The sequence below is a fragment of the Labeo rohita genome, chromosome 4 (genome assembly GCF_022985175.1).
Source record: "Labeo rohita strain BAU-BD-2019 chromosome 4, IGBB_LRoh.1.0, whole genome shotgun sequence".
Taxonomy (NCBI): domain Eukaryota; kingdom Metazoa; phylum Chordata; class Actinopteri; order Cypriniformes; family Cyprinidae; genus Labeo; species Labeo rohita.
Window position 1 is genome coordinate 46,080,079 of NC_066872.1, and position 15,733 is coordinate 46,095,811.

General features: G+C 35.2%; 1 protein-coding gene across 1 annotated transcript in view; it reads right to left on the reverse strand.

The window, feature by feature from the left end:
- Positions 1–15,733, reverse strand: part of LOC127164066 (glutamate receptor ionotropic, kainate 2) — a 45,283-nt gene that overhangs the window by 21,503 nt on the left and 8,047 nt on the right. Inside the window, exons 2-6 of the mRNA XM_051107723.1 lie at positions 10,527–10,694; positions 9,189–9,446; positions 5,409–5,590; positions 1,906–1,959; positions 395–568 (exon numbers count right to left, since the gene is read on the reverse strand). Of these exons, the coding sequence (XP_050963680.1) occupies positions 395–568; positions 1,906–1,959; positions 5,409–5,590; positions 9,189–9,446; positions 10,527–10,694 (836 nt within the window). The remainder of the gene's footprint in view (positions 1–394; positions 569–1,905; positions 1,960–5,408; positions 5,591–9,188; positions 9,447–10,526; positions 10,695–15,733) is intronic.

The window sequence follows — 15,733 nt, forward strand, 5'->3', positions numbered from 1 at the left end:
TACATAAAGCTGAAATTTCCTCCTTCTTGAGAGATGCATGTGATGCTGTCTTAGAGTTTGATGCGTCTCAGGCGGCTGCTGTCTGTGTTTAGAGCCACAACTGAATCGCATAGATGATGATGATGCTGTCTAGGATTCATAAAAGAGCTTCTGCCTGAGTGTTTTCCTGAGCTGTGTGTCGAGCGTCTGTTTGTTCACGATCTGAGTGATGAAAGCTTCTCTCTCTCACACACACGCATTTCTGTCTGTCTGAGGGAGAAGAACAGACCAAAAGCAAAAGAAAGCACAAAGACGGATAAAGACCTTTCAAACGAGAAGCTCAGCCGCACTTGAGGAGCAGGGCTCTAGGATTGAGACGCAAACGGCTGTATAATAGCAGAACAAACACACACACCGTCATGAATCCGTCCAGCAGGCCTGAGTCGGGTTTGGGCGGCGCCTGCAGTCGCTCCATTGACCATTTCTCAATGATGGACGACACCTGCGCGCTCTCCGTGTTCAGGATGCGGAAACCGGTCATATTCACTCCGCTGAAGCGATACGGCTCCATATCCAGAGCAAACAGGTCCTGTGGACAAACACACGCTTACAATGAATGAAACGACACGAAAACGGTGTAAAAACATAAAGATGTTTAAATGTTTTTGAACGTCTCTTCTGCTCAGCAAGTCTGCTTTTATTTGATCAAAAATACAGTAAAAATTGTGAAATAATATTAGCATTTAAAACCGCTGTTTTCTATGTGAATATCTGTTAAAATATAATTTATTTCTGTGATGTGCAGCTGAATTTTCAGCATCATTACTCCAGTCTTCAGTGTCACATGATCCTTCAGAAATCATTCTAATATGCTGATTTGCTGCTCAACAAACATTTATATAACATAAATATTTAAATATAAATATACACATCACATATAAAGGCCAGTAAGTAAATATAATCTTTGGAAAAGGTGCGATTCGAACCCGTTATACTGAAAAGTTGCATAACAGTCTGTGCAAGCGAATATCATCATATCACACTATTTACAGTCAATACTGCTGCGCTTTTGCCAAATACAGGTCACTGTGAGTTAAATGTGTAAATATAATTAAATTCTGATGAAAACTTGATTGAATATGATATCAAAGGTCAAATTATATTTAAAGTTGGAAGTGTGGAATAATATGAATGTTTTATTTGAAGTTTTCTTTTGCATTACACACAGATATGGTTTAGGAGTGCTGTGTGTTTAATATGTTGGGGAAGGTTTGCATTAACAACACAAACGTATGAATCCCTTGAGAATATGCTGCAGAAATCTTTCAGGCTCAGTGTTTTTGTGTTGTTAAATATCTAAACATCCCTAAAACGAGAACAGTTTACTTGAGAAGCAAAACAAGAAATGGAGAGGTTTCTGTTTAAAACAACAGTAAGCATATCGCCGGAGGCTGAGAACAAAAAACAAATCTTTTTTCCCATTTGAATTCCACCCTGTTGGCAATTAGTTTTTCTTATTCTTAAGCATAAAACCTCACGGAGCGAAAACACTGAGTAAGAAGACATTTCTCTCGTCAGTCAGTGAATCAAAGCGATTCAGATGAGTTTCACGAGTCACCCTGAACGAATCGGGCGAATCTGAACTCGTGAGTTATTCTGACGGGCCGGACGAATCCAAGACTGTTCAGAGCTCCTCTTTTAAAACTCTCAAGACTCGCTTTTACGCTCCATCAGATTCTCACAGATGCAGCCACGATTCAAAATAACAAGAATTATGTCTACAAGATGAACAAGAATCTAAATGAGAGTGATTTACTAGAAAATGGAGCTTTGAGTCAGACTCAGAAATGGAAAATTCAATATTCTCTTTTATTAATAATGCACTCTGTGTGTGTGTGTGTGTGTGTGTATGTGTGTGTTTCTCACCAGAGTTGTAAAGATGTAATGATAGTATTCTGTCACCATTCCCATTGAAAGAGCCTGTGGAAAATAAAATAACAACATGAATGGAACATATTTCACTAAACGCACACACACAAAATGAAGTTTTTTTTTTTTCTGGCATTATTTTCATGAAAATCAAGCACATTTCCCACAAAAAAGTAAACTGATTACCTTTTGAGTTTTTTTGAAATGCTCATTATTCCAAATAATGATTCTCCTTATATTCTCATTAACTGCAGGACAATAATTCAATAAAGTACAACAAATACTACACACATATTTACACAACACACATAAAACCCAGTATTTCAGTATTTTCAGTAAGTAAATATTATCTCCTGAAAAGGCTGCAAAAATAAATTGAAACAAAATAACATAAAACACACTTTAATTGGTCATATTTGAACAAAGATTACAAAACAAAATATCACATTTTACAGATTTTTATGGGAATCACGAGAATCAAGCAGCTTTCCCACAAAAAGCTCTTATTAACCAGTTTTACTTTTTTTGTTTTTTTGTTTTTTTGTAATTCCCATTATTCCCAATAATGATTTTTGCAGTTTTTCTTATAACTGCAACATTATGATTAATCATTAATAATAAAATCACCATAAATGAAATGTAGTACTTGAAATACTGTGATTTCTAAAAAAAAAATTCTTTATATTCTCACATTTAAAAATGTGACCTTGGACCACAAAACCAGTCATAAGGTTCTTTTTTTTTTTTTTTTTTTTAATTGAGATTTATGCATCATCTGGAAACTGAATAAATAAGCTTTCCACTGATGTATGGTTTGTTAGGATAGAACAATATTTGAAAATCTACAGTCTGTCGGTGCAAAAAAATATTGATAAAATATTGATAAAATCACCTTTAAAGTTGTCCGATTGAAGTTCTTAGCAATGCATATTACTAATCAACAATTAAGTTTTGATATATTTAAAGTAGGAAATGTACAAAATATTTTCATGGAACATGATCTTTACTTAATATTTTGACCCATACAGTGTATTTTTGGCTATTGCTACAAATATACCTGTGATACTTTAGACTGGTTTTGTGCTCCAGGGTCACAAATGTGCCTTATTGTCAAAAAAATCTTAATGGTCCTGAACATCATGCTATTTGTATAATATATTGCAATATTACATAACTGATTTTCTCCCATAACAAAAGTAAATAAAGCATTTGGGTGGAAAATTTGTTTCATTGTCTTACAAATCCTAATGGTTTTAAAATAAGTTATATTTTCTATGTATAAAACAATATATATTTAAATAAATATATAAAATATTATATATTTATTATTTTTTTATTATAATTATATATAATAAATATAATATTTATTTATTTTATTTTGCTTTTAACCTAATGTCCCAAACATGTTTTCTGACAGGTTTTGTGAGATTCACCCACACATAGCGAGCGCAGATGACGGGCTCCTCAGAAAGATTTGCGTTTTTAATAAGTGTGAGTCGCTTCATCAGCATCGCTGCATCTTTAATCAGAGATCTTTAAGCCCTGCGGCCAAAACGCCTCGTTTAATTATGTTCCCATTTTGGTTTGAGGCCTTTGTAATAATGTCACGCTAATAGAATTTCTAACACTGAGATTTAAGATGTGAAATATGATTGGAGGAGACGAACAATCATCGCTCATACCGCAGACGTGAATTAAACGACTCTGAAAATGAGAGAAATGATCCGGCCTGAAAGAATCACTCACGGCGAGAAAGAGACGAGACGTTTCCGATCTTACGCATCAAACATCATTAAACCAGATCTCATTAGTTCATGAGTTGTTTCTCCTGGAGAGCAGTGCAGTTACGGGAGATCAGATGGAGACCTTTACACCATTAGGAACATTACAAGTTTAGAAGAAGTCCAACAGTTCTTAAGATGTTCTCAAAAATGTTCTTCAGTGCATCATTTTTATTCTTTAAAAACAAATTTTAAGTTTTATTTCTTAAGAAAACTAAAGTTTCTCTAAGTTCACAAGAAGAGCAACTCTCGAAAAAGTCTTTCTCAGTAATGTTAAGTACATCATTTTATTTCTCAAGAAGAAAATGTAAGATTTCTGTGGCGTTTGTAAAAAGTGCAATTCTTAAACAATTTATATCTAATCAAAAATGTTCTTAAGTATGTTTTAAGAAAGAATGTAATATTTTTTAATAAGAATTTCTTAAATAAATATTTTTATTTCTTAATATAATTTGATTTTTCTAAATTTGAGAGAAGCGCATTTCTTGAACAGTTCTTAAAAATGTTTTTAAGTACATCACATTTATTTCTTAACAAAAGTAAAGATTTTCTAAGATGTTCATAAAAAGTGTAAATCTTGGAATATTACTCAAATTTTCTGATGTACATCACATTTTTATTTCTTAAGAAGAAAATTTAGGATTTCTATAAAAAGTTTGTAGGAAGTGCAATTCTTGAAAAAACTTACATTCTCAAGATCATATTTTTATTACTCGAGCATTTAAAATTTCTCTATAAGACATTTGTAAGAAGTGCAATTCTTGAACAATTCCTAATATCTTCTCAAAAAAAAGTTCTAAAATACATTGTTTTTGTAAGAAAATGTAAGATTTCTCTTAGAAGTTCATATATGCAGTATGCCCTCAGAGATGTTCTTAAGTACATCATATTTTATTTCTTAAGAAGATGGTTTAAGATTTTTCCAAATTTGCAAGAAGTGCGGTTCTCAAACAGTTCTAACAAGTCTCAAAAATGTTCTTAAGTGCATCACGTTTATTTCTGAAGTTTTCTAAGTATTTTTAAAAAGTGTAATTCTTGAAAAAAAAAAAAAAAAGTCCTTAAGTAGGTCCCATTTAAGTTTAAGAAGAAAATGTAAAAATTTTTAAAAATGTTTTGTAAGAAATGCAATTCTTGAAAAATTCTTAAGATGCTCTCAGAGAAGTACATCATAATTTATTTCTTAAGAAGATAATTTAAGGTTTGCAAGAAGTGCAGTTCTCAAATAGTTCTTAAAAATGTTTTTAAGTACATCTTTATATTTTAAGAAAATGTGATTTTTAATTTTTTTTTTCCTAAGTAGTTTGTAATTTTTATTTATTTATTTTTTTCAGAATGTTTTGTAAGAAGTGAAATTCTTGACAAATTCTTACAACATGCTCAATGTTCTTAAGTGCATCACATTTTTATTTCTGAAAAAGAAATTAAAAAATTTCTTCAGGAACTTTTTCAGAAGTGCACATCATTCTCAAATTCTCAAAGTTTCGTCTTTAGAACAATCCTGAGAAAAGAACACTCAAGAAAAATTTGTGGAAATACTAAATATTCTTAACTTAGAGTTAGAAAATGAGAAAACGTTCATTTTTAAGAATTTGTTTATTTTTAAAGAAGCAGGAGTCAGCTTCTTTAAAGAGATCTTGTGAGATCTGCTGACGCTCACTGTATTTTCTGAGTAGATCTCTGAAATTCGTAAGAAACTGGAGATGCTAGACGGATGCTCACCTGCTTGAGGATCCATGCAGCCATCTCGTGACTGCAGTCGAAGATGACGTGGAACTCCTTGGCTTTCTTCATCTCTTTGAGCAGCGGTTTGGCGTCCTTGGTGTCGGCGGCGAGCTGTCGGATCTTCAGGCGGATGTTGTATCTGGACGGAGCTTTAATGAGCTCCTGCAGGCGGATGAGACCTGTGGGACACGAAAGCAGATCCGTATCTGACAGCACGTCCCGCAAACACACAGTACAGCTCAACAACCTACAGACTCTCACAATTACAGCACTTTGAAGAAAGAAATTCACGCTTGTTTAAGGGATCAAATGATGCAAAACGGATTTGAATCCAAGAAGTTTGGCGATGGCGATTGCGAAATCATCAGAGCTCATTAACATCAGAGCGCCCACAAACTGACCTGATGAGACGAGAGCTTTGAAAGCTGTGAATGAGACGACTCGTTCAGACGTGTGTGTGTGTGTGTGTAGGGGAAGACACACAGACGGGCTGTCAGATGTAGGTGTTTTGCGATGGCTCTTCTAGGTGCGGCTGTGTGGGTGAATCACACCAAAACATCTCCAGTTCACATCTCACTCTCAATCTCTCAATGTACAGAACAAAAATGTGAAATTATATTTTGCATAATGCAGTGTTTTTTTTTTTTTTTTAATACAGCACATTTGTGACCGTGGAGCACAAAACCAGTCATTGCGATCAATCTCAATCAAACTGTAGTTGGGTTATTTTGATAAAGTAAAAATTACAAAAAAATACATCTAACTAACACAATAAAACACAATAAAAACATGAATCCATAATAAAAAACATAATTTTGGGAATGTGAATATATAATATTTATCAAATTAACTTCATATGAATAAATAAATTGAATATTTTATATATTTACATTATTTTTTTTCAAATCACAGTAATTTCTTGTTCTTATAATAAAATCATTGTAAAATTTTTCTTACTGTAATACTGTAAAAGCTTTATCGCTTTATAGTAACAAGAATCTAATGAGAAACATGAGAATTACAAGCAAACTGAAAATGTAAAACATCTGGAAACATTACAGTAATGACAAATTGATGGAAATGATCTTAAATCCCCTGAAAATAATGTTGTCCTAAAATATTCATAAGTAACATCCAGTTTCTTTCACTTCTGTGGTGAAATGTGATGTCAGCTTAAGGATTTACTTGTGAATATTTGATCCTGTGCGATTCGTCTTCACAGTCTGTCAGACATGTGGTTCTGCATCTCTCACACACACACGCACACACACACACATGTGGCTCAGTGTCTCGGTGAGCGTCTTGAGCGGGTCTAAAGTGACCTGATCACATGTGTGCACATGTCGCTCCGCTGGGAACGTCTCACTGCAGCAGAGCATCCTGGGATGCTCAGAGGGAGGGGCTGCAGCGCTTCATGTGACCTTAACAACGGGTAACTAATGGTCGCCTGGCAACCGCCTCCTCTGCTATTCTAGGTGAGATTGAGGACATTAGGAAAAGATGCAGTAAAAAAACAATATATATCACACAGAAACGTCTAGATACAGAAAACACTTTTTAATGTATTTTTTTTTAGTTAAACTTTTGTTATTGTGCTTTAGTTTATTTATTTATTAGTTTTAAATGTTTACAAATATTTCTATTTAGAGTAATTTTTTTTTCAGTTTCAGTTTACTTTTACTGTTTATTTATTTCCAGTTAGTCATTTTCAGTGCATTTAATCGTTCATTTTCATTTAATTTGTAATAATTTTCCTATGTGCTTTTGCCATTTTATTCATTTTTATTTAATATTTCTATTTAGATGCGACTCATTTTTATTTCAGTTTAAATTTTTATTTATTTACAGTTAGTAATTGCATTGCTTTAAATTATTGTTTTTATCAACATTTTGATATTTTAATGTTATATTTTTGTTCATTTTAGTTTCATTTTTAGTCGTTTTGCTATATGCTTTTGACATTATTTTATTTCATTATTATTTAATTTTTTTTCCTTGCAATAACCATAAATCTGGAAATAGTTTACAGTAAATGCAGTGTTTATAGTGAGCTGAAATACTGACTGTCAGGACTGTGTCTGAATGTTGGTCTGAATCTCCGTGTAGAAGTGTTCTTCAGCCCACGCCGTGTGTATTTGTGAGCGTGGCGGCGCACGAGGAGAGCTGATCTCCTTTCACACATCATGGCAGCGCTTTCTAAAAATACGAGTTCTCCGCCTTGGGTCACTAATAAACACTGAATGGCGTGTGAATGCGCGCGTCACGGCGGCCGCGGAGCGTGTTTACCGACGTCGGGCCCTTCTGATGTGCCAACAGCGGGAGCCGCCGCTGAATACCTAATTAAAACAAACGATTCCAGCTCCCGGTTTGATTCAATTTGTGTGATTACAGGCAAAACGCTCAGAGAAGGTAATAAAATCGCTTCTATTAATTAGAAAAGACTAATGAGGAAAGCGCTGCGGCGAGATTCATGAGGCGTTTGGTGAGAGTGAGTGAGATCTGACTCCACTGTTCAGTCTGTATTATTATCATGATCAAAATCAGTCTCAATGTGCCCCAAATAAAGCCACCAACACCTACTAGTCAAACGCTTTAATCAGGCTAATGAATTGCTCTCTCCAGCACATTATGATCGTTTACTATATGCATAAAACACCCACATGACCTACTAGGTTGTTGACAAATGGACATGTCTGTGAACTGTTTTCTTTTTATTTATTTAACATGACAATTTTAGGGTAAAATTTGCATATGTGTAAGGGAACCTGTGTATCTTAAGTCCTGTAGCATTGTTTCCTCACTAGTTTATTTTAAATAATCTTACAAATATTTACATTTTTAGTTTCATTTTTGTATAAATGTAACTAACAATGTAAATATTGGTAAGACTTTACATTTTTGTTTATTTACAAATAGTTACATTTTTGCTTATTTGCAAATATGTGCATGTTTTGTTTTTATTGATACAAATATTTACATTCTTTTTTTTATTTAACAATATATTTTGTAACATTTTATTTACAAATATTTACATTTTGTATTTTATTTACAAACATTTACATTCTTGATTTTTATTTACAAATATTTACTTTTTATTACAAATAGTTACATTTTTGCCTATTTCCAAATATGCATTTTTAAAATTTATACAACTATTTATTTATTTTTTTTTTTTTTTTTTTATATACAAATATATATATAAGAATATACATTCTTAATTTTTATTTACAAATAGTTACATTTTTGCTTATTTGCAAATATGTGCATGTTTTGCTCTTATTTATACAAATATTTACGATTTATTTACATTAGCATTTCTTGATTTTGATGATTTACAAAAATTTACATTCTTTACAAATAGTTACGTTATATTTTTCAATATGCATTTTGTTTTTATTCATACAAACATTTACTTTTTTTTTTTTATTTACAAATAGTTGTTTTTGCCTGTTTGCAAATATATATTTTTTGTTCTATTTATACAAGTATTTAGATTTTTGTTTTATTTATACAAATATTTACACTCATACAAGTATTAAAATTCTTGTTTTTAATTTACACACTTAGATTTAGATTTTTTTTTTTTTTTTACAAGTATTTGCATTCCTGTTTTTATTTACAACTACTATATTATATCAAATATTATAATAGCGCTATTTAAAGTGTTTATCGCCGCATACTGTTATTGAAGAGCAGTATGCAGGTCGCAGTGTGTACGCTAGTGTTCTCTCGTGTGGTTGTCGTCTATCTGTGAGTGTGATCGGCTGACGGACTCACCAGTGCTGTCGTCGTAGACCACCGTGACCGTCCTCCACCTGAAGAAGTGCACGAGGTCCAGTATGGCCCGGCTGAGCGAGGAGAAATCCGGATACAGACTGACGTAATACGAGTCCCTGTTATCCGACACCTGGTGCTTCCAGCGCGTCTGAATGTGCGGCACGCCCAGAGCGTTCGAGATCGACTGCACCGCATTGGCTGATGAGCTGTGGGAGGGGCCAAAGATCGCTGCCACGCCCAGGGAGAGCTGCTCGCAGGCTGGTGATTGGACGGCAGAAAACAACACAATCAAGCGCTGCTCCCCAGAAAATAGTTACACTCTCGAACATTTACATTCTTGACGTTTATTTACAAATATTTATATTCTTGATTACTGTCCACACATATGCTGTTGATCTGGAGATGTATTGAAACCAAAACTTCTTTTAAATTTGGGTCATTTCTCACACAAAGCAACATTACAGTAAGACTCCAGAAAACACTTTTGAGCTGATTCTTTCGTGCGTTTTGTAGCTCGACAGTATGAATCACCATCTTCTTGTGTTGTGTTTGGCTTCGGATCAACATGATGGCATAATTTATTCCGGCGTACTGTCTGAATGATAATTGCAGACACAGAAAAGCCACGTTTCTCCCTCTCTTTCCATGTGACTTCTGGTTTAAACGTTTTCTCCATGCAGCAGTGGAGGTCACTAATGCACACATTGAAATCGTGTCTGTTTGTCCATCAAATCTCGGTCTGTGTTTAACAGGATGTTCTCTGACAGCAGAAGCACCTCGCATGCGATTTCTCTAAATTGAGCCCAATTTCACTTTCCATTCCAGCGTAACCGTCGCGTCTGAAAGCAGCCAGAGAAAAAAGGGTCATTAAAATTACAAATGAGGACGCTGCTGAAGCTTTGGGCTTGAAATGACAAAGCGCAGAAAAATAGGGCAGCGTGGGAAAGAAAAAAAGAGACGATTTTCACGAAAGTGCATCAGCCTTTAAACGTGTTTGACTGAAAACGCTCGTGTTCACTGGCCTACAGATATTGTTAAATTTTATTTACAAATAGTTACAGATAACTCTTTTTCGTTTGTATTTACACATTTAAATGTTTGGATTTTTTTGTATTTACAAATATTTACAGTTTATGGGTTTATGCATTTTTGATTTTTATTTACAAATATTTGCATATTGGTGTTCATTTATAAATGTTTACTTTTTTGTTTTATATACAATTTTGGCTGTCATTTACAAATATTTGGCTTCTTGGTTTGTATGTACGTTTTTAAGCAGTGGTTACATTAAAGAAAAAAATGAAATCATGAAGGTTTAAACGTGTTTGAGGTTCTCACCTTTCCTGGAGGCCTCGAAGCTGTCGAAGACGTTGATTCTCTGAATGTCGTAGGTGAGCGTGGTGTTTGGCAGAAGCGTTCGGTTCCTGTTGATGGTGTTCAGCGCAAACTTAAAGGCCAGTTCTTCTGGTCCGGACGGGCCGCTCTCTATCGACTCAAAAATCCCACCTGCGGACAGACAGAGAGACAGAAGGGATTGAGCTTCATCTTCACGCTCACACACACTGACGTCAGACGGCGAACGCAGCATCTGGATACCAAAACATCAAATTAACAAGGAAACTCCCAGTGCGACGCAGCATCTGGAGCAGGATTCAAGTTTCACTGACGCGAATATATTCCACAGCATCTCACACGAGTCACATCATCACTGTTATTAGAGAGAACTAAAACTACAACTGAAACCATAAGACAATAAAATAAATGAAATAAAAGAGAGAAAACTTTACATCAGCTGATACTAAAACAACTACTTCTAAAACTGATAAAAAAATAAACTCTATAGAATTTTTAAAAAATTACAAAAAAATACTGCAAAATTACTAAAACTTTAAAATGAAAACAAATCTTAATACATTTTTATTTTACATTCACAAAATGCATTATCTAAATGTTTTTTTTTTTTTTCCAAAAATGTCTGCATGCATTTTAAAAACATTCATACAGTAGTTGCTCAGGACTTAAACTTCCAGCGTCTGGAGTCTGCAGCAGGAGCTCAAGAGTCTCACTTACTGCAGCCTGAGGAAACCACTGCAGAAGAGCTGACAGGAGCTAAAGAGACATGAGGCACACACTGGCTCACACACATACATACACGCACACACAGAGGAGTGAGAGATACAGCAGGGCAAGTGAGGAGAGAAGAACCATCCTCAGCCGTTCTTTCATTCTTCTCTTTCATCTCTGCAGCTGCTCATTCTTTTGTTCTGTTTCTGATCACTTCAAGAAGTATTGCATTGCAGTGCTTCTCGTGGGGGTTGACCGTGCCATGGTATAAGGCTGTTTTCGAGGGGCTCTGTAGCGCACGCCGTTTGACCTCCGGTCAACAAAATTCATACACACATAGATCTCATCAGCCTGAACAACTTTCACATTACATCCACCCAACAGGAAGTCGGCCATTCAGGGTTTTGTGAAAAGCAAACAATGTGGAATTTGTGATACTCCTCCTAGGGTTTTCATCTGATTGCCACCAAACTCAATCAGCATGATCTTAAGACATTAAGGATGCCACTTTGCGAAGGGAGTTTTGACGTCTCGAATGGTTTGTCCATGACGATGCGATAAATTTATGTTGAAAAAAGGTGGGTTGTTCATTCTATGAGGCCGATCACATAAGATGCTACAGCGGCACCAAATGGCAGCAGGAAGTGTGTCAATTACAAAATGCTTTAAAATCAGCCTCTTATTTTTACCCAATGTGCTTCAAAGTTCATCAGAATAATGTCAAAACATGGCTGAGGTAAAACTGCAAAGGGATTCTTGATATCTTAAATGATGTTGCCTCGACAGCGCTTCAAAGCTAATACCCACGGTTTTTTGATGTCCATGGGTTGAAGCAACCACAATAACGTCATTTTTAGCCCCTGAAATACGAATTTACCAGGGGAACCCCATCAAAAAAAACATGTGTTTTATCCCCCAAAGCACGTTTTTTTTTAACGGAGGACCACCCTCGAAATGCGATTGGGCTGGTTTTGAGTAGCAATTGGGCGGGTTTTGTTGTGAAAACCTGGCAACCCTGCTGCTAGAGTAACCCTTCCATTGCTGCAACCAGACTGTCAGAAGGTTAAATGCTTGTGCCCACTATGCACCGTTTGCCTGATGCCACTAGGGTGGCGGTGCAGCCGGGGCTTGGGCCTGTCATCACTGCTTGTAACTAATTTTTTATTTACAAATATTTACAGTTTTATTAATTAATGATCATTTTATCCCACTTCGGATAAAAGCAAAATTGATGCAAAATAAAGCATTAAACAAATTAAATAAACCGCATAAAACATCCCATTCTCAGCGTCGCATCTGACCATGTGCCTATGGATAATGGACTTGGATCATCCACGAGGATGTGAATTATTGAGGGAATGAATTATGCAAGTGAGTTACGGAGATTGGCCATCATGGGAATACCTGCTATCCGTCTGGAGCTTCTGCATTAACTCACACAAATTCATAATGAAGAGCACGAGGATGAGTGTGACACAAAGTGGATCATTATATCTTCCTGTTGAATTTGAGGTGTTAATGTGTGAACGTGAGACGGCAAACAGATCCGTGTGAATGTGCTAATGACACATTACAGACACACACGCGATTAGACTCGGATAAGACACTTTTACCTTGCAATCACTGCTCTTAGACACAGAAACTGTGTGTGTGTGTGTGTGTGTGTGAGGTTTTCATGCAGCTCTAGGCGACTCTCTCTGATTCTCTCATTTCGTTCTTTTCTCCCAGAGGACAGTCCCGTCTCTCAGATTTCGCTCCTTCGCAGCTCACGAGACTAATTAGAAGATGGTTCATTTAAATATCAACTTTGTCTCAGATGTTGCTTCTAAAATTTCTTCGGAGACACAAAAAGACCCAAAAGACTGGCTAGTTGTCATGCGGTGAGAGAACAGAGCTGTGAAATGAGCTCAGATCACTGAGAACGTTTAAACTCATACTGGGACCTTTGATTTGATTCAGTTCTGAATGGATCAGTGGTTTTGAACTGATGAATCAGTGACTCCCTCAAATAGAAAGCTGTACTGGAACAAGCACACAGGAGATCCAGTGACCCGAAGAAAGCGTTTGAAGATGTCATGTATGATCATCGACTGGTTTTCAGTGTCAGCGGCTCAACTGCAGCGTTTCTCTCTCTCATTACGTCTCTGTGTGACTGAAAGTGACACCAGCAGGAAACAGATGGTGACCCGCTTCTGCTGTTCACACTGAAAAACCTCTTAATCAAGCTACGTGAACGCACTTGTATACCTGCGTGAGTGTCAATCTGAAATAAATGTAGTCATGCTGCAATAGCAGAAAGTACTTTTACACGTATAAATGTCTGAATTTCCTTAATTAAGTCACAAAATATCAAATCAAGGTTCACTGATTAAAAACAAAGATGCACAAACACACCCTACAGTCAGAACAACAGCAAGCTGAAACTCCTAAAACACTACAAGACAGTATTTTAATGTTTCTGAATGAAGTCTGCTCACTAATGCTGCATTTATTTGATCCAAAATACAGTAAAAAAAAACATATATATATTACCATTTAAAATTGCTGTTTTCTATGTGAATATCTGTTAAACTGTAATTGATTGCTGTGATCATTACTCCAGTCTTCAGTGTCACATGATCATCAGAAATCATTCTAATATGTTGATTTGCTGCTCAACAAACATTTCTGATTATTATCAATGTTGAAAACAGTTGTGCTGCACAATATTTTTGTGGAAACCATCATACATTTAATTTTTCAGGATTCACAGATGAATAGAAAGTTCGAAAGAACAGCATTTATTTGGAATAGAAATCTTTTGGAACATTGTAAATGTAAATGTCTTTACTGTCACTTTTCATCAGTTTAGTGCATCCTTTATGAATAAAAGTACTGAAGACTGGAGTAATGATGCTGAAAATTCAGCTTTGATCACAGCTATCATTTACAGTGCACTATAAACAGCTGTTTTAAATTGCAATAATGTTTAACATTTTTAACGGTTTTATTGTGTTTTTAAGCAAATAAACGCAGCTTTGATGAGCAGAAGAGGCTTCTCCAAACTTTATTTCTCAGGAGGATAAACTCGCTGCACAAACGCTATCTACTGTACGGACGGACTTTCAGGAATTTTCCAGCTGAATTTAGTGTCTCTCTCGCTCTTCTCTATCTGTGTAATTATGATAAAGCTGTTATCCTACTTCAGTCTTTGTGCTGCTAAAAACAGCCTCTGTCGTGCGGTGAGCCTGGAGATTTTATCCGCCTGCAAAGGTAAAATGTCAAGCCTTTGCTCGGGGGAAGCGCTTTTATTCGGCACAGAGCAGCAGCTCTCAGATCAGTTTTCAGAGGATATTACAGTCGCGTCTCATCTGCACTTACTCCTCAGATCAGCCGAACGCAGACGCGCAATCAAACTCCAGAAAGAGCCGAGAACATCTTTCATCTCAAGACTGTCGAGGAGAAACAGCTGAGATGTTTGAGATGTTTTTTACTTCAATCTCATGCGTTTTGAACATTGGATATTGTTTGTGCCACAGTTAGTCATATTTTAACAATATTCATACTTTTGAACTGGAAAATATAATAGTTTTTACGGTGAAGAGATTTATGCTGATTCTAAGCTATTTGAATAAATGCTTTTTAAAAGCTTGATTATTTAAATATATTAAAATAGATGCAAATAGTGATAATAAATTGTGCCACGATTTTTTGAGTGCTGAAATATGACCTGTTTTAATTCTGTGTGACTGACAAATATGAATCACATTGTTATTTTTTCTATGCAATTCCATTACATAAATCATAACTTAATAACTTAGGTGGATTTTTTGGTAAATGTTTAATGTAAATAATTAGTTTGTAAATACATTATATACAGTTCATCTTGTGTGGTTACATCACGTCTGTAAACAGAAAGAAGTGGTGCATATGTGTGGAGTGTTTGTAGTAGAGCCGTTCCCGAGAAATACTTTTCAGAATTTGATGTACGCACTAATCGGTTAGAAGGACTTGGTTAGCTGGTTGCCATTCTTTCCATTCTTTCACCTTGCTTAAGTTAGTTTAGCATGCATAGTGTGCTCATTCTCACACTGAAATCTCTTCTCAGCAGTGGCGCACTCTGTTAAGCCACAGGCCCTGTACCTTGTAGGTTGTGGGTTTGAACCCTGCATGGCACGTAACATTATTGCTGTACTTGTTCAGCTTGCAGTAATTGTTGTGCTTGGGCCTGTATTGTTGCTTGCAGATATTTTATTATTATAATAAGTATTTACTGTAAATACTTTCCAAATATTGTTTTTTTAAATATTTTATATGCAATTCAGTGCATAAATCTTAACATTCTAAATACAGCTGTGAATTTTTATTTTTATATTTACATTTGTGTATTAGATCTTTGCAAACGTAAATAATTAGGTTGTAAATATATATATTTTTAATTTTATACAAAATTTAAATTCATGAAACTTAATGTAACGTTCTAAATATTATTGTAAATATTA